This window comes from Diabrotica virgifera, chromosome 3 (genome assembly GCF_917563875.1).
Source record: "Diabrotica virgifera virgifera chromosome 3, PGI_DIABVI_V3a".
Lineage (NCBI taxonomy): Eukaryota > Metazoa > Arthropoda > Insecta > Coleoptera > Chrysomelidae > Diabrotica > Diabrotica virgifera.
In genome coordinates this window covers 186,873,107-186,893,383 of record NC_065445.1, presented here as the reverse complement: position 1 = coordinate 186,893,383, position 20,277 = coordinate 186,873,107, and the positions used below count along the sequence as shown (strand labels likewise).

Sequence of the window (20,277 nt, the reverse complement as noted above, 5' to 3'; positions counted from 1 at the left end):
AGATAAGTTTTTATTAGAGTCTGTTAAAAGGAGATTAATTTTAAAATACTTGTTAGTGCATTATTAAATAAAAATAAAACAATTATAGTATTTGGAATGTTATTTGGTGCGAAATTCATATACGGTATTTTAAATATTCGTAGAACAAAAAGACGATTTTTATTAAAGCCAATTAAAATGAGACTGGTTTTTAATAGTATATTATGCAACGAGCATTAAATGATGGTCATTATGAAGCGAGTATAAGGGATACGAAACGAGCCGCCTAGCGGCTAGTTTCCTATAGAATACGAGCTTCATAATGATAATTAAATGCAAGTTGTTTATACGATTTTTTCTATAATCATTCACAAAAAAATATATTCACATTTATTAATTTTGTAACGCAAACAAATTAAGTAGTTTGTCAGTCTGACAGTTTGTTTACATATTGAGAACTGTCAAAGAGTATGTATTTGATTATATTTTGGTTACTGCGCGTGTGCCACCTTTATCGCGATTCTATTGGTTTAAAATCTGTATCCTAATGAAAATATGTATCATAATGAAGTTCGTTATGATACAGGTAGTGACATCATAATTGATATATTATGATAGTATGAGAATAGAAAAATTATTGTTAATGTATTATTAAATATCCACAAGGAAAAAGGTTTTCCTGTAGTTGGCTGTATACCATATAATACAAAAAAACGAATAAAGTCTTTTATAAAAAGTCTATTTTTAAAATCCCTAAAAAGGGCTACATCACAGAACTAGTTTTAGCTTGATTGACCAATCATCATCAGTGCTTTCCTAAAATGAATATAACCTGATAAAATGATGCAAAGGTTATAAGTCGTAGGTTATACCTACTCACGTGTCCTTACCATGCTAACCACCAAAATATAATATTACAAATTTTATTTACATACATATATTACATAATTACAAATATTTTGGTGGTTACCATGTAAGATCACGTGAGTATAACGTACAACTTTTTTTAACCGTAGTCAAAATTTTATAAAATCTTTGCACCATTTTATAAGGTTATATTCATTTTAGGAAAGCACTGATGATGACTGGTCAACCAATCGAAAACTAGTTCTGTGATGTAGCCCTTTTTAGGGATTTTAAATATAGACCTTTTATAAACGACTTTATTCGTTTTTTTGTATTATAAGGTATACAGCCAACTACAGGAAAACCTTTTTCCTTATGGATCTTTAATGATACATTAACAATAATTTTTCTATTCTCATACTATATATCAATTATGATGTCACTACCTGTATCATAATGAACTTCATTATGATACAGATTTTCAATATGATACAGATTTTTAACCAATAGGATCGCGATATGACATTCGCGATAAAGGTGGCACACGCGCAGTAACCAATGGCGAGTCAAATGTAGACGCTTTGACAGTTCTCAATATGTAAACAAACTGTCAGACTGACAAACTACTTAATTTGTTTGCGTTACAAAATTAATAAAGTTGAATATATTTATTTTGTGAACGATCATAGAAAAAATTGTGTATACAACTTGCATTTAATTATCATAATGAAGCTCGTACTCTATACGAAACTCGCCGCTAGGCGGCTCGTTTCGTATCCCTTATACTCGCTTTATAATGACCATCATTAAATATACTATTCAAAATACGAATATTTAACATTTCGTATATGAATTTGGAACCAAATAACATTCCGTATATGCGTTTGGGACCTCGCCGCCTATTGGTTAAAATATGACCGCGTGCTGCAACGAACCAATAGAAAACTCCTAGGTTCCAAATACATATACGGAATGGTTAGATGCCGCCGGCATCGTATAGCAGAACACAATAAGAGAAAATCTGATTCTAAACGAACGTACGCGTCACTGGGGCTGAAAGGGTTAATAACTGGTTCTAAAAAAAAACAAAAAAAAAAAGTAAAATAAATACATGGTCGTCATGAAAGGGTTAAGAATAAGAAGAATCGCTTGATATAAATCAAAATTAAGATATTGGACGTAGGTCATAATCGCAAGAGATGCAATGATGATCAAAATAGGGGGTCCCCGAAAGGAAGGAGAAAAATAATTGAATCACAGAATTTTGGATCTAATACTTTGATATCTATCTAGTACACACTCTTACACGTACACAACATATACTATTACAATTAACATTTTCTTCCACCTAGCTTAATTATCTACGTCAGGTATATTATCAACTTGGTATTTATTTCTTTGAATTATCATTTTAGCGTCAAACCAACCTTGAAGAAGGTATCCAAATACGAAAACAAATTCGCCAAACTTCAAAAGAAGGCAGCTGAATTTAACTTCCGTAACCAACTCAAAGTTGTCAAGAAGAAAGAATTCACCTTAGAAGAAGAAGACAAAGAAGTAAGTACATACATAGTATTTAAATTCTCTTGTTGAATGTAAATGAAAGAAATTTGAGTATAAATGACTAAAATAATCATAAATAAATTAGTATGAATAACTTATCAAGCAAAATAGGAAAAAGCATCAAAAAGATATTTCTATAAAATATTATATGCGATTATATTATATAGTTCACCTAGGTTACAACTCATATGATCGAATGATTATTTTTTGTTGAAATAATGTCTTATTGAGAATATCTTAGTTATGTAGTACCTACTGGTGTATAATGTCGATAATTAATATTTGAACAGAAACAATAACCAATAACATAATATTATTATGTAACAAAAAATATCAAATTACTACTTAATCACTTACTTTTAACATTAAAATATTGTAAATAAAAATAATTTAAAAGTATTTGATCATTGTTTTGATAGTTTGCAAAAAATAACAATATACGGATGAAACCTTGATATTGTCAATAAGACATTTGCTACACAGGGTGTTCCGAACAAACCAAAGTTTAAAAATGTGGGGCTCCCCGGATGTTTTCTGGTGATGAGTAGCCTATAAACCCTTAATTTAAAATTTAAGCCCAAAATGCTAATCCCAATCCTTGTCACAAGCCCCCACCAAAAATTTTTTTTTGGCGTTTCCAAGATTTTTAATCAAAATTTTTTGTAAGAAAACAAATGAGTAAACTTAGTTTTAACTTTTATTTTACATATATGTTCAGAAAAAATCATAGGCCGTGATAACAAGTGTAATGTGGGGATTACAATACCCTAATATTACCTAATCATTTTTCAGGTTTATTGGTCTTTCTCAAGATATCTTGAGTACCTAACCATGAAAATTGTTCTCTTTAAAAAAGTAACACATTTTTCTAACTAGTTAAATATTTGAATATAAAGGAATAGACAAAGCTGTTACACAATTTAAATTGGAAAATAGTAACTACATAATAAACGTTTGGTTAGAGATTAATCAAAGTTGCCTTTCTGATATCGGAAAAACACTTTCTGTGGTTTTCAACTAGGTATTTTAACACACTTTACTTGCTTATTTAATTTTTGTGAGGGAAAATGTCTTGCATCAATTTTACACCTCTCTCAGCAACATCATTAGCAACTCATTAGAGCTTTTCCTAGATCTATTTGAGGATTATAATTTTGTCTTTTACATGTATTTAGTGTAAGTACTTTTTGAGATATATTGATCTCTACCTAGAAGCACCGGAGGCAGTCATTTTGACCGCTTTATATTTTGGACCCCCTATATGATTCATTCATATTTATTTTACAAAATTGCTAATTTAGGGCTTTCCCAGACCTATTTGAATATTACAATTTTTCTTTTAGATATACCTACTTAGTGTAATTACTTTTTGAAATGTTGATGTCAACCTAGAAAAATTCGGTCCTTATGATATCTTTTTCTACTTTTGTTAGAAGTTTTTACTCATGTTCTCTAAAACATGTATCGAAAATTACTGTTAGTTAGTTTGAGTATGTTTTTTGCAAATGTTCAATCTGTATTTTGACTTTTCATTGTGATTTTTCTTCTTTCTGCTCTTATCATCTCTCATCATGTCTCGTCGATACTCGTATTTGACGGAGCTGGGACTTTTGGAGTATTTACAGAATTTGTCAGATAATGAATCTCAAATAGAGTTATGGGATGATGATGTATCCGATAATGAAGATGACGAGTATGTGCCTGATACAGTTGATCAAGGACATTAATCGAGCAGCGATTCTCTACGCTAGCGTATACATCACGAAATTTTAGCATAAAGATATTGTGGTCTGGTACATGGGGTTCATTTTTTTCAAAATGTATATAAACAAATTTACATAAATAATGAGCTTTATCCCCCTTGACATAAGGAGTGCCAGGTCTGAGCCATTATTGACAGATAAATTTGCACTTATGTCGGGAATCTACAACAGCTTTTTCCCACGAAGGCAAGATGCCGCTTTACCCGTTACCTACATAGCGAATAAACCCGATAAGTTTGGATTACATCCTGGCTTGCTACTGATATTCAGGCCAAATATGTATCGAACGGATTTCCTTACCTGGGAACAGGTGAGCAACGACCAGTCAATCAACTTCTAGGGGAACATGTAGTAGTCGTCTAATGGGGCCATTTATAAATAAAGGAAGATATTATGTCGCGACGGATAATTTTTTTGCGTCTGAAAATTTGGCAAAAGAATAACGCAAGAAGGCTACTAGCATTGCTAGAACAATAAACCGAGCAAGAAAGGATATTCCGCCATCCATAAAAAACGAAAAGATGGAACTGCACAAAACAAAAATGTTCAAACACAATGCTATCGATGCTCCAGGGAAAGACGAACAAAAATGTTCTAGTGGTGAGTTCTCTACACTCAAATAATAAATAAGCACATACATATATAAAGACGACAGAGGATACCATTACCAACTACAACCACACAAAATGCGGATTGGAAGTTGGAGATCAGATGACCAGGCAGTATTCAACCAAATTCAACCAGCTACAAGAAGACTAAGGCAGAATAACATCAACGAATACAAATCCAAAGGATACAAAAAAGCAATCAAATAATAAACATAGACAATGCTATATAGGGAACTGCAACCATAAATTTACGTATATATACCAGTATACATACAATCAATGTGTTCTTCCAGTCATTACGTACGGAGCTGGAACCCTAACATTAACCAAAGCAAGGGTGTTAAAGCTTAGAATAGCACATCGGAAAATGGAAAGATCCATACTAATAATAGGACTTGGATGGAGTGATAAATTTAGAAATAAGGCAAAGGATGGGTGTGCAAGATATATAAAGAATTACAAGATTAAAATGAATTAAAATAATAAAAATCTTTGAAAACCCAAAAAAAATTTTTGGGGGGTTTGGGACAAGGGTTAGAGTTAACATTTTGTGCTGAAATTTGAAATTAAGGGTTTATAGGCTACCTGTCACCAGAAAACAGCCAGAGAGATCAACATTTTTAAAACTTTGGTTTTTTCGGAAAGCACTATTGCTAAATATCACTTTAAGTACAGCACTTTTCATATTGTCGTTGTTAAATTAACATTTTTAATAATCAACTGTCTTTGTTTCAAACAAAGGGGCCATCGTACCTACTCATTTTCTAGGGGAGAAAAGTCTAAACCCCAACGACCTAACTTGTAAGTTAGATGTAGCTAAAATTAATAGAAATCTTTAACACTGTCGTTGCCACTTTATTATTAATATTCTCTTAGGATTCTCGAGTAGCCTCTCTTTAGTTATGAGTTGTTAACCTTGATGAACAGAAAAAATATCTACGACTAGAGTTTGCTAGAATATGAGTTTATTTTTCGCAGACTAAGAAAGCTGATAAAGCTGAGTGGCAGACGAAGAAATGAACTAACTACATAGTTACTCGCCGTTATTTTTTTGAATTTTACATGTTTCGACTTTTTTGGATTATACACACACTACACTAATAAAATTTTAAAACTCTACTACGTATTTTTACTAGTAGGTCAAACAGCACCCGGCTGATATTTTTGACACATACACGTGTACCTTTTTTATTTTTGGGCTTTTATAATTTTTATTTTTTAATGGAAATAAGCCTTTAGAACAAGGTGAGCTACGCTTTAGCTTTGTTGTGGCGACAGTTTTAGACCAGTCCCCGTAGGTATACAGCTTTAAACATAAGGAATTTGTACATTTCAAAATTCTCTAAAACCGTTAAGAACAAAAACCTTGCCAATTTTCAGTATACGAGTAGTAGTTCAGAGAAATAAGGAAAAAAATATCCTGTTGGTGACACAACCTTCTCCAGGCCGAAACCAAATTTTTTGAGTAGTATGGACATCTATATTAATAACCTTTATGTTTCCTGTAGCCAATTTTGATGATATACATAGTTATAAACAAATGAAGATCAAAAAACGGTAAATTTTCGCTATTACCAAAAATTTAAGCATTTTAAACAAATTTGAGAGTAAGAAACTCATAAATCGTATAAAAAACTTCAATATGGCGTTCGCTGAATATGTCTATGCTTATTGGTTGCTTAGAAAATTGTAAAATAAATAATAAATTTTTTTATAAATATTCATAACTGATGTAAAAATCAACTTAGAACTTTCTTATTAAACGGAATGCTGAGACTTCTGGTGCTTAATTCATACCCTAAATTTCAAAGCAATCGGTGAAATAGTTTAAAAGTTATTTAATTTGTTTATCCCAAATTAATTTTTTTTTTGCAACACTATAAGTCAGAAAATGATGAAGTTACAGTAATACTTCGGATAGTTTATGAAAGGAGAAGATTTACACTATTAATTTAATTTAAAAAATGACAAAGAACTAATTCTAAATATTGCAAAATTATTTTGCAAGAATATGCAAATTAAAAAAGGGGGGGCTAACTTCGTCCCTAATTGTCCTAGGACAATTGTTTTTCTTTGTAAATGTGTATAAAAATTCAGTCTTTCTAAATATAAAAAAATCATTTTTTTACGGGTAATGGTTAAAAAGTTATTCTAATTGTTTATAAGTAAGCAAAAAATCGACATGTTTTTGCAAAATAATTTTACACTGTTTAAAAATATTTTTGTCGTTTTTTTAATTAAGTGAATAGTATAATGTTCTTCTTTCATAAACTGCCCGAAGTATTGTGTAACCTCATAATTTTCTGACTTACAGTGTTGCAAAAAAAATGAATTTGGGATAAACAAATTAAATAACTTTTAAACTATTTTACCAATTGCTATGAAATTTAGACTATAATTTAAGCACCAGAAATCTCAGCATATCGTGTAACAAGAAGGTTCTAAGTTAATTTTTACATAAGTTATGAATATTTATAAAAACTCAAAATTTATGATTTATTTTCCAATTCTTTAAGCAACCAATAAGGATAGACATATTCAGCGAACGCAATATTGAAGTTTTTTTATACGATTTATGAGTTTCTTACTCCCAAATTTGTTTAAAATTCTTAACTTTTTAATAATAGACGAAAATAGCGAAAATTAACCGTTTTTTATCTTCATTTGTTTATAACTATGTATATCATCAAAATCGGCTGCAGGAAACATATAGGTTATTATTATGTATGTCCATACTACTCAAAAAATTTGTTTCGGCCTGGAGGGGGATGTGCCACGAGAAAAATCTTATTTCTCTGGACTATAATAATGTTTGTCAATAAACTGGTATTTCATGTTACTTTTTTCAACTTTTTATTATGTGTTGCAGATTGTTCCGTAGGTATTACTTTCTGTCATTTTCCCTTAAGCTTTGGGTTAGGTATAGTTCCTTCATTATAATTTATCTATTACTATACATACGTCCATATGATTCTACTACCAATTGGCTATCAAGAGATGTCCTTAGTAACCTCATTTTCAATTTATTAATTTTTAAATAATCTATTAGTAACATCTAAGTGAGCTGTCTACGTAACATCTTTCAGCGTGATAATGGTATAGGGCCTTTCATCGATTGTCGTATGTTTCGAGCTTCTGTCATGTGTCGTCTAATATTAATATATCTACGTCATACGTCTTTGGTTTGTATCATTGGTATATACCAATAACGTACGACGTAGATATATTAATATTATGTGACACATGACAGAAGCTCGAAACAAATGACTGTGAATGAAAAGCACTATTGGTGGTTATCAGTATTTCCATTGTATATTTGCTGATAGCAGCTCTATTTTAAATAAAACAGGCGGGAGGCAAGACAATACTTATCGCTGCCACTTGGTCGTGAGGTCCTTGTACCGGATCCTTTTCTTTTAATTTCTGCGCTCTAGATAGAAGCCACAACTTTTATATGGAGTTTCTTCGGTCTATCCCTAAGTCGAATTCCTTCATATCGATGACGTCATGGAGCTTCACCACCTACTCACCACCACAATACTTTGGGAAACAAGTCCGTTCTCCTCTTTTTGTTTATAATTCTCTCGTCGGCAGTATTTCTGGTAGACGCAGTATGTACGTTGGTAATGTCAATACTCTGATCAGCTCGGATCCGTCATGTTTCCACACTTTCTTCTTGTAGCTCCGAATCTACCTGGGCAATACACTATTCTAAATTTCTTGGTGTTTTCTATACCAAATACATAAATGTAATGTAGATATACGTACCAGATATCTTTTTTCGTACTAGTTTTGTTAGATTTTTGGTCCTTCTTATAGCCCCCAGGTACAGCCTGGTGCGTCCAATCAAGGAGGCTGTTCCTGGCAGTGCTTATACATGCATCTACTATACAGGTTTAGCTACAGTAAATAAACCTTGAGTCCTAACTTTCACTGTTGCTGTTCTTTACGTTTCCTTTCCTATCATATCATCAAGGAGGAACGGAAACGATGGATGTGATTATTGCTTTTAACTAGTCTTTATAATAAGTATTTTGGTGTTCCAAGATGTTCTTTACTAAAATATCTTTGACTTAATTTTTTTTTCTATTTTGATTCTCTTCATAGTATTTTTGTTTGTTTTCTTATATTTTATTTTATGGTTAGTTAGCTAAAATTATTATTTACTATTTAGTTAATAGCTTCTACAGGCTTTAACTTAGCATGATCTTTAAGTCAAAATGTACAATTTTTTTTTGTTAAAAGTTACAAAAATTGGCTCTTTTATTTATGCAAATAATATCTTTTTAGTAGTAAAATACTTAATAAGTTTAACTAAAAATCACAACAGAAACAACTACTTTTATTTATACAAGGATCATAGCCATTTTTGTGACTAAATAAAAAATGTTTAAAGTAAAGTTTCCAAAATTAGAAAGAATCGAAATAATCTAGCCCTAGTATTTGCTTGTATAGCTTATTTAACGTTAGAAATTCTAGTTTTATTGTTCAACTAACTTCAACAAATGATACCGGTTGTAGTTCCAAGCATTTTAAAGCTTTGTAAACAAGATTAGTAGAAATTAGTGTAATGGTGAACAATACCCACTTATAACTTGCATATTTCCATTCCATTTATAATTATACTTACCTAAAGGTACCTTTTGTTATGTAAATAAAATAAAGAATTTCCTTATGCGTTCAGTTCTCCTATTAGACGGAGAGCTAGAGCCGAAAAATTATCGTCATAAGTAATATGGAGTTTTTTCTGTGAAATGTGTCCATTGTATATTGACAATTATGACCCCTTTCAGGCTGACACCTCAGTGGATACAGGAAGTAGCAATAAGGGATGAAAGGGGAAAGTTAGTGCAGTCATTAAAGGTTTTCACCTCCTATTTTGTTAAACCTCCATCGATTTGCATGAAAATTGGTGACTAGTTAGAGCATACCTCTAGTTAGAGCATTATGTTATTAAAATACATCAATACTTTTTGAGTTATTAAAGATCAAAGATTTGTCTATTTAAGAGCATATGCGTGAAGTTACGGATAATAAAAAGAACATGTTAATTAATTGTATGTTAGTAAAATATTATTTTTATAATATTTCGATATTTAATTGAATTATTTTCCATTATAAACTGAATATGTTCAGAAACTGGGGGTGTCCAATAATGGGTAGGTACATTTGACATATTCGAATACACTTTTGCTAAATTTATAATATCGAAATAATATAAAAATTATATTTCAGTAACATACAATTAATTAATATGTTCTTTTTATCATCCGTAACTTCACGCATGTGCTCTTAAACAGACAAATCTTTGATCTTTAATAACTCAAAAAGTATTGATTTATTTTAATAACATGATATTATAACAAATTTTACTTATAATTTGTCCTTCTATCGATTTGTAGGGTTATTTTTAATAAAATCGTTTTCACCCCCAAAAAGAGGAGGTATCCACCCCCAGGGTAAAAGTGCAAATTGGCACCAAATCATTTTTATTTCCTGAGGTATGTTCTAACTAGTCACTAATGTTCATGCAAATCGATGGAGGTTTAACAAAATAGGAGGTGACAACCTTTAACTACACTAATTTTCCCCTTTCATCCCTTATTGCTACTTCCTGTATCCACTGAGGTGTCAGCCTGAAAGGGTTCATATTTATCAATATACAATAGACACATTTCACATGCCAAACTCCATATTACTTATGACGATGATTTTCGGCTCTAGCTCTTAGACTATATGGTCAAATTATATCTAATGGTATAAAGATTTAGAAATAAAAATGAAAATAACACTATAAATATAATAATTGTATAAGAAAATAAAAAGGCTAAGGCAGCAGTTTAAAATTCTAAAATGGATATGTTGCATAAACTGGAATAGGCTGGTATCTGTTCGGCTTGGAATAAATAAAAGCCAGCAAAATGTTTCTGTTCCCGATATCTTCTTTGATGAGGCTTATTGATATACTGCAGATATTCTACTCCAATAAAAGGAGATCAAGAGATTCTTCTTTAGCAAGCTATTACGAGCTTAACACAGGTTTAAATTATAAAGAAAAATATAAGTGTATTATTGAAAAATACAATTGTATTAATCGGTCCTATACAGAAGAGGGTAACGCGGTCGAACTCACTTCATTTCACCGCTGAACTGCTATAGTGGATTTTCTTTCGAACCCTGGCCCGTTGAACAGAAAAAAGGCTGACGCAGTAGTTTAAAATTCTAAAATGAATTTACTGCTTAACTGAAATACACTAGTGTCTGATCGGCCTATGGGCGAGCAGTATGGCAAGCGATAAGGGCTTGAAGGTCGGTGATACTCCTTGATAGATTCCTACAGGAAGGGAGTTATGATTGAATTAAACTTTCAAGTTTATTGATATAAATTATACCTAGTGTTATCCATATTCACAGCATTATGCCTATAATTTTCAGTGAATACGTGAAGAAATCTAACAAAATGCTAACAGCTATAATATTTATTATGCCACTTATTCAGAGAACGAAATTCATGAGGAAATTTTTCTATTCCAGTAAGAGTATAATAAAAAGTATTCCTAAATACCTAGAAAATAAATGCAATAATCGTTGAGTAAAATAACATAACGGTTTAAACATACCTAGGTACGCTAGAAATCACCTGAATATTTGCACTATTTTAATTTAAATTTTATTTTAAATTTAGTTTTATTGTAATTTTCTGTTCTCTTAGTTTATAGTGTCTCTCTGCAAAAATACATTTTAAATTCGATTTCGGTATTCTTTCCGCAACTGTTTCAGCACAAGTTTAACAGTTGTATCTATTAGCTAAGTTCACTTTTCCGCATAACATACGCTTCTCTGCACTTGCACCTATGCTTAGCATATACCTGCACCGTCTGTATCTGTCTGCACTTTTCTTACAATTGACGAAAAACAAATACACTTACTTGTTTGTCACACACTTGAGGAATGGCCAGTACACTTAATGTATGCTGTGTAAACTTGGACCAAGCACTAAGCACTAAAATTCAATATGAATATAATATAAAGCGTATGTTTGTGTAATTAGCATCTACAACCTTCCTGTTGTAAGCATTGTCTAATCGGTGATAATCTTTAAAGCATGTTTTATACTCTAACATGTTTGCTTTGTTGACATGTCAAAATAATCCCAGAAGATGATAAGAAATAAAAATCATTTTGATTCAACTATAAAAAAGTAGCGGGTTGGGTCTCTTTTTGGTCAGGGTCTAAATTATGTTACCGTTAGGCTATTGATATGCTATTGATTAATGTATTGTAGAAAGGAACTACAACGTTAACGGGATTTTATTATCTTATAATAATATGGTCAATGGACGTCTAAATTTGAAGAAACCGTGGAGCATTTTAATGGGCGCGTTTTTGAGAAAGGAGTGAATTAGTCCCTAGGCACAGGGCGAATTAGGGTGAGTTCTATGCACTTTTGGTAGAAACACATCTACAGGAAAATTGTTACAAGTTACTATCGAAACATCACATTTTAAAGTAAAAAATATTTTTTTACAAAAATAATAGGTTTGTTCTAGCATCAGTTTCAAACGGTTTGAAACCATCAGCGAATAGTGGACCAGCGCGAGTAGAGGAGATGCACTATGGTGACTCTATTATGTTCTCTACTGACCAACTGTTTGCTGACGGTTTCTGACTAGTTTGACTGTTTGCTAGAACAAACCTAATGTTCAAACGAAAAGCAAGATAAAACACGAAAGATAACAATTTGGTTTTTTGCCCCTTAACTTTTTTTCACGGGGATATAGGTATAGGCATTGCTTTACAGTAAAAAAACTTCCATCCTTCTTCTTTAACATGACGTTTTGAAAATGTTTCTATGATTTACAGTTTCCAAAATATGATTTTTCATTTTCCTTGTTACTTCTCAAACATTGTTCTGTAACTTTTTTCTGCGTAGCTTTAGGTATGTGCAATGTTGCATTTAATATGAAGAAAAGTCAATTATGTAACTTTAAAATGGTCTATTGTAGAAGGCTGTATGACCATTTTTAAGCAAGATATGGTTCTTCAAACTTCTATACTTTTAATGATTTTTGATATATTTACGATTATTTTTAAATTTCCCATTATAACTTTTTTATTGTATATTTAGGTATATACATTTTACAATAAAAAAGAAAGCTTATTTTCTTTACTTTAAAATGGTGCAATGTAAAAAGTTCTACGACTACTTTTAAACAAGATATGCTTTTTTAAAATGTGACATATACACATGCAATAGATCCCACTAAGTTGGAACCATATAGAAAACTTTTTTATTATTAATTTTATGAAAAAAAAATTATTCTTTATAAAATGCTATGCATAGTCAAAAACCTAAGATGCAATCATCAGATATAAAACTTTATCAATAGTGTACCAGGTATGTTAAAAAATATAATTTTCACTCAAGAGTAAAGTACCTTTTAGTTTCACAATAACGAAAAGTGTTATTAAGAAAAGTTATTTGTAATTAATAATTATGTTATAATATGCAATTATATTCTTCTAATTGAAAAAAATTAAAAAAATTAAAATTTTTCTCAAATTACGGATTCCTTTGGATATCCTACGGATACCTTGTTTAAAAATAGTCCTAGAATGTTCTGCAATACACCATTTTAAAGTAAAGAAAATAAGCTTTTTTATTTCATAATGTATATACCCAAATGTTCAAGAAAAAAAGTCATAATGAGAAATTTAAAAAATAATCATTAAAAATATCAAAAACCATTAAAAGTATAAAACCTTGAAAAAGTATAACTTGCTTAAAAAGAGTTGTGTAAACTTATACATCAGACCATTTTAAAGGTAATTGACTTCTATTTCTACTAAATGTAGCATTGCATATACCTAGAAATGCGTAGAAAAAAGTTACAGGACAATGTTTGCGAAATAATGGGGGAAATGGCCCAAAAATGCTGTGAGTGACGAATTTTGAAAAATCCTATTTCGGAAACTGTAAATCCTAGAGACTTTTTCCAAACTTCATTTTAAAGAGAAAGGATGGAAGTTAGTTTTTGCTAAAGTAATGCCTATACCTATATCCCTGTGGAAAAAAGTTATGGGGCAAAAAACAAAATTGCTTTCTTTCGTGTTTTTTCTTGCTTTTCTTTTGAATATACATATTTTTGTAAAAAAAATATTTTTGACTCTAAAATGTGATATTTCAATAGAAAATTTAACCTAGAACAATTTTCCTGTACACGTGTTTGTACCAAAAGTGCATAGAACTCACCCTGATTCACCCTGTGCCTAGGGACTAATTCACCCCTTTCTCAAAAACTCACTAATCTAAATGGTAGCACTCCGCGGTTTTTTTAAATGTAGACGTCCTTTGACCATATGTGACAATAAAATCCTGTTAACGTTGTAGTTCCTTTTAGCTGTCTTATTTTGAATATAATCAATAGCCTATGTAGTTCTATAATATTTAAATAATTCTAATGTAAGCAAAGCGAATTCCACACCGAGAGAAAAAAATTCTTGACATAAAGAAACTTTATTAATATTTAAGAAAGATCGACTTGGCATATTGCCTAAGAAATATATCTTTGTATGTAAGATATAATTTTCTAAAATATTTCAAATAAATTTTACTATAACCAAAGAAATATATCTTAAACATGATTGAACTATCATTTTCTGGCAAACTTCAAACCCATTTATCAGAAAGAAATTACACTTGATGTTAATTAATTTTATTAGTCATGAAAATATATTTTCTACACATTAGAAAACTATTCTTTCTGAGCAATAATATTTCTTAGTAAGGAATATTATTAGTTTACTATAAATAATTAATTTATTTAATGTTAAGAAATATATTTCGCAGAGATAAACGTATATTTAGAGTTAAGTTAATATTTCTTGAAAATAAAGTGATATTACATACGGCGAAATAAATCATTGTGTTAAGGTAAAATCATTATTTATTAATAAAACAAGATATAAAACGTTATTATTACATACAAATATTTTCTCCACTCTTAAACCACTGGCTTCTACACAACAATAAAAGGATGGAGAGGCAAATCCAACTTCCTCAAATTTTCCTTCTTTTTAGCACTTTGTACTTATATCAGCAATTCACTAAAACAAAATCGTTATGTAGAAAGAGTAAACTTACTTTAATAAAAAAATTTTTATAAAGATATAGATATTTATTTTGACAAATTTAGGAAATACAAAAAAAAACAAATACACGGCCCCACATAAGAACTATTAATACTAATAATAATCAATCATATTTAGTTCAAACATGGCATTATTTAACGTACACATATTTGTTTATTTTTTTCTTTTTGTTAATGAAATATTAATTATTTATCTGTATAATATTAAGTCACACAATAAACATTGTTTAGCTAAAACAAGAGGGAAAATACAACCAATGTAAAACATGGAAGCAGACATAATATTATGTAATTTTCTTAATTTTTATAATCTAAAAGAGACAGCATACCTAATCATTAAGAAATTTTATTACGGGAAAGTATTATTAGTTTACATCTAAGTCATTTATTACATATTAACTAATTCACGGTTTTCGGCAATAACATTTCTTAACCATAAACATATATTTCTTTTGGACTAACTGATTTCTTTATGTCAAATAAATTAACAGAAAAAATCCTCAGCGTTGCACCCGCCATGTTTGATATAGCGTTGTATTGTATATTTTTATAGAAGACGATACATTCAAGAAACCTATTATAGTTGATATATAAGTATACACATTTTTAAAAAGGTACTTACATGTATGAAGTTCTACCATTTCTGGAAGGCCCCGCAGTTGGTTAATAACTCCTTTCTTAATATTGTTCTGAAGCTATATATTATATCATTCTGTCGCAGCTTTAAATTGTGGCATATTTCCCAGTTAGAATAATAAGCTCCTTTATTTCAGAGTCGTCCATCGTTATACCTAAAAAGCATATAAAGATAATATTATGTTTCTTTTTTAACCATTCGGATACGCAACAATATTATTATTACATCTTAAGTTACTCAATTTCCTTTTATTTAATACCTATATATGTACGTACCTTCAAAATATCCGTTAATTTTTAAAGTACACCAATAAATCCAACATCCATCTATATGAACATGAACATATCACGCCATCTTGACAAACACTGACGACTAAATCATAAATAGTTAATCTGCGCAATTCTTTTGTGGAAGAAAATCTCTTTGCAAGTAACATTTCGGCATTAATGACAAAGTTTTTATTTTATAACCACAGTTACTACAGAGGGTATTTCTGAAGAATTATTTCTTGTGGATTAAAATATTTATTTGATTGCAAGAAAATTTCTTGTTCACAAATAATATGGATTAACTTAACATTATATTTCTTATACTACAAAATATTTGTAGTTTTCAATTTAAGAAATAAAAACTTTAGGATAAGAAAATTAAATGTAACTATTAATGCATTTCTTAGTATTGAAGAAATTATCTGTAAGAAATTATTGAGTTGTGTTTAAGAAACTCGTTTCTTTATATGTGAACCGGTATGTTTATATTAATAGGATATGATAACTTTTAAGAAATATTGCTCAAAGAAATCGGTGTTTTAGGAGAAAAGAAATTGTTCTCTCGGTGCAGAGATCCGGGGATTTAAAGATTTCTTACGTTGGAAAACAAAAGATCTTTAAGATTTCGTTAAGAATCTCTGGATCTTTTTATTTCGTTTTGCTTATAATAGATGTCGCTGTTGAGTCTGTTGCAAATTATTTTTAATAATTTGCTAACGTGACAGGGAGATTTGCTTTCGATTCAGAGCTCCCCACGGATCACCCTGATGAGTCCAAAAGGACGAAATGTGCATAAGAGGATGGTGGTGGTCTCTGTATCGAACTAAATCATCAACTGTCTTTCTTTAATTATAATATTTTTATTAAGATATATTTATATTTTAGACAAAAATAGTACTTACGTTAACTTCATGATTTAATTAGGTATATTTCCTTGTTAGAAGTTTTAAAAAGACGTTTTAGCAAAATATGATCGGTTTTGATAATATCGTTTTTAATTGATTATATGAACAATTTTTGTTTCAATATAAATGAGATTTGGTGCTTAATGACAGTCTATGTTATCTCCATTGGGTTGCAGGAAGCTCCAGTATATTTAGGGTGTATCATACACGAAATGGTCAATACAGACCTCTTCCCGATTTTATCCTCATTAAATTTGAGACTTACTGCAACTTAATGTCAAGTATTTTTCCAAGTAATAATATTTATTTTATTTCGTTTTACAGAAGAAACCAGACTGGTCAAAGAAGGGAGACGAAAAGAAGGTACAAGAGGCTGAAGCATGATTTTTCTCCTTTGTTAAAGCCCTTTTGTCAACATCAAGGGATATGTCGTTATTTCGATGATCCCATCGTGATTTCGATATCTTAAATATATTTATTTTATTCATTACTTTCCAGACTAAAAGAGTGTCTGTCCGCATGTATATTATTTGTTTATGTATAACTTATTAAAAAATGTGAAGTATTGTATACGTTATGTTTGTTCTACCCATTTACCCTTTATTTTTTCTTGTTGCATTTTTATGTTTTTTTTAATCTTTTGTTTTATTTATTTTAATCACCTTATCCTCCCCTAAAAGAATTGTCCCCAGTTTTGTTTTTTAGTTTTCTTTTTTTATTTTAATCGAATTATTTTTTGTTATATATTTTTATCATATTTAAATATGTCATTTGGTAACTTCTGGTAAAACGTAAAAAAGTTGAGATGGTACCTACATAAAAGTGAAACATTGTGGAGTTAGTTATATGGACAAATTTATCATCTGCCCAAATTGAGTGAAGGTGTTTAGAAAAGGACCTGATATATACATTAGCAAAGTTTTCCGTCTTGAATGATGAAAGCGTAGAACACAAACACCTAAAGATTACCATAACAGATCCATCTATAGCAGACAGCGAGGTTACATAGGCAATTCAAGCCGCAAAAAGTGGAACACTTGGCTCTGATGAAATTAGCGCTGAAATATTGTTTTTGGAAGAAAGTGGGATTAAAGCGCGGTGAGGTCTCTTCAACAAGGGTTAAAATTTGTCACATTACCAAAGAAACAGCGTGCAAAGACATGTAGTGTTTATTGGGTAATATATTTAATAACTCACATTTTGAAGATCTTCCTGCGAGTAATACATGGCAAAATATACAGGATATTAGAGAAGAGAACTCGCAATACTTAGTTCGGATGTACTCGTAGGTGTGGCTTGATTGAAGCCTTATTTAATATCCAACTACTACATAAAATATCTGCGCAATTGATTTTAAAAAGGATTTTGAGAAGAAACGACTAAAATCCTTTATATCTATTTGTTAAAATGCCTAAAAAGGATACACCACAGAACTAGTTTTCGATCGGATGACCGATCAGCATCAGTGCTTACGTGATTCTAACATGCTAGCCACCAAAATACAAAAATATATGGGTAAAAACCCTTTAAACTTGATCCGTCATGGAAACATAGATAAAACATGTGAGCTTAAACATGGAGGTACAAAATATTCCATGTATTATACTCCAGGTACCATTTGAGCCCAAAATTGACTTATTCACATGTTGACTATATGATGGCAAATGGCAATGATAACGGAACTCTACGGAACGGAACGGAATGGAACGCTTTGGAATGGAACGTATGGAACGGAATGGAACATATACTGGCATGAATTTGAAAGAATATGAGTTAAACAAGAACTGTCAGATGAAATAAACATAAAAAGAGGAGTAAGACAGTCCTGCATACTCCCGCTTCTAGTCTTTAAATTGTATTCGGAGAGAATATGAAAGAAAACTTAGTGGAGAAAACAAACAAAATCAGTCCAGTTTATAAAATTCTGGTGATTTGGGTGGCCACGCTACTGGTCCATGGAGAAATGAAAAAATCTCGCAAACTAATAAATTTAGACATAGAGAATGTCATCTAAAAATTAAAGTACGGAAATGGTACTTTTCAATAGTGGTATAAAATACAGGGTGTTCCATTTAAAATTACTGATAAAATAATGTACTTGCGTTTTGACTCACCCTGTATTTGATATAAAGAAAATTAGCAATATCAATCATTCTTGAAAATTTTGACAATACGTAAAAAATATAGCAGTAGTAAACAAAGAGCTATTCTGCTTATTTTTATTTATACAGGGGGTTGAACTTGTTACGATTTTCATACAAAATTGGTTATAACTTTGTAAATACCCTGTATACCAAACAAACCTTTATATTTTTGTCATGGAAAAGTTAACAGGATTTGGAATATAAAATAAAATATAGGGTGTTTCATTAAAAAAAAAACATAAGTTTGGTCTGCCACTGTGTTATCGAACAAGCTGTAACATTCTAACTAATTTTGTAATGTGAAGATTAAAGTTGGCTACAATTTTTGTTATTAACTTTTATTGCTATCTATTACTATAGCAAATATATTGAGTTTTACCCCACTAATCAATCACCCTGTATATTAACCAATATGATATCCAACTATAAATATTGGTCGCGGAAATTGAAAAAAAAAGAAGATAGAGAGTTTGTAATAAAGAGACCAAAAATTAATTTAAAAAATGGGAGTAAACTACTTCTCGCTCCAAAGAACACCGGATTTGTTAGAAATAGACCCAAAAATACCCAGAGCTCCAAAATAAGACCAGCAGATATTTTTGCACTCTTTCTCTGTATAATAACTTGTATAACACTTTCGAAATTTAATGAAAAAATTGAGAAATCTCATTGAGGCTAAAAAATAAAAACTAAGATTTTGGAAATCATCTCAAAATAATCCTAGCTCCAAAATAATACCGGCCAATATTGCGTTTTGTTGCTGCCACAAGGTGGAAGGAGCAACAAGTGAAGTAGGGCTGAAGATTAATGAAGAGAAGACGAAATATAAATATGTCTATAAATAGAACGACATGAAGAGACAAGATAAGACAAAATGTGACGGTCAACACCTTCAATTTCAAAAGAGTACAACGTTTTAAGTATCTGGGGGCCACCTCACCACGACATTAACACAAACCAGTACAAGATCAGAACCAATATCGAATTAAAAGTACTCTACAATGACATCAATATTGCCCAAGAAATTAAATCACAGCGACTAATTCATAACGAGAGACTTGTAAGACTGGTATGGGAGGAGACTCCTACAGGCAAAAGACCTACAGATCGAGACTCCTACAGGCAAAAGACCACTCGGACGTCCCATATTGCTATGGAGAGGTAACATCCAAACGTGTTAAAAGAAGTGCATTATATAATCAATGATAGACTTTGGGATCCCACCTAAGTTAGTTAAGTTGACCCAACTAACAATGCAAAACGTAAGCTCGTGCGTTAGAATTCAAGGAGAAAACTCTACGTTTTTTGACGTTAATAATGGTCTAAGACAGGGCTGGATTTAGATTTAAAATTAAGACACGCGCTGGCGTGTCTCCTCTTTAATATTGCCTTGGAAAAGGCAGTCAGACAAT

At 30.7% G+C, this 20,277-nt stretch overlaps 1 protein-coding gene across 23 annotated transcripts in view; it reads left to right on the top strand.

Moving 5' to 3' along the window:
- Positions 1-17,291, top strand: part of LOC114334878 (troponin I) — a 58,459-nt gene extending 41,168 nt beyond the window's left edge. For 10 of the 23 annotated variants that reach the window (XM_028285008.2, XM_028285007.2, XM_028285002.2 and 7 more), the window contains 2 exons: positions 2,241-2,382; positions 17,046-17,291. In XM_028285008.2, the coding sequence (XP_028140809.1) occupies positions 2,241-2,382; positions 17,046-17,105 (202 nt within the window). In that variant the 3' untranslated portion in view covers positions 17,106-17,291. Of the gene's footprint in view, positions 1-2,240; positions 2,383-5,500; positions 5,879-17,045 lie in introns of those variants that run through there. The other 13 variants (XM_028285011.2, XM_050645760.1, XM_028285012.2 and 10 more) reach the window with 2 other exon arrangements.
- The last annotated feature ends 2,986 nt before the right edge of the window (positions 17,292-20,277 follow it).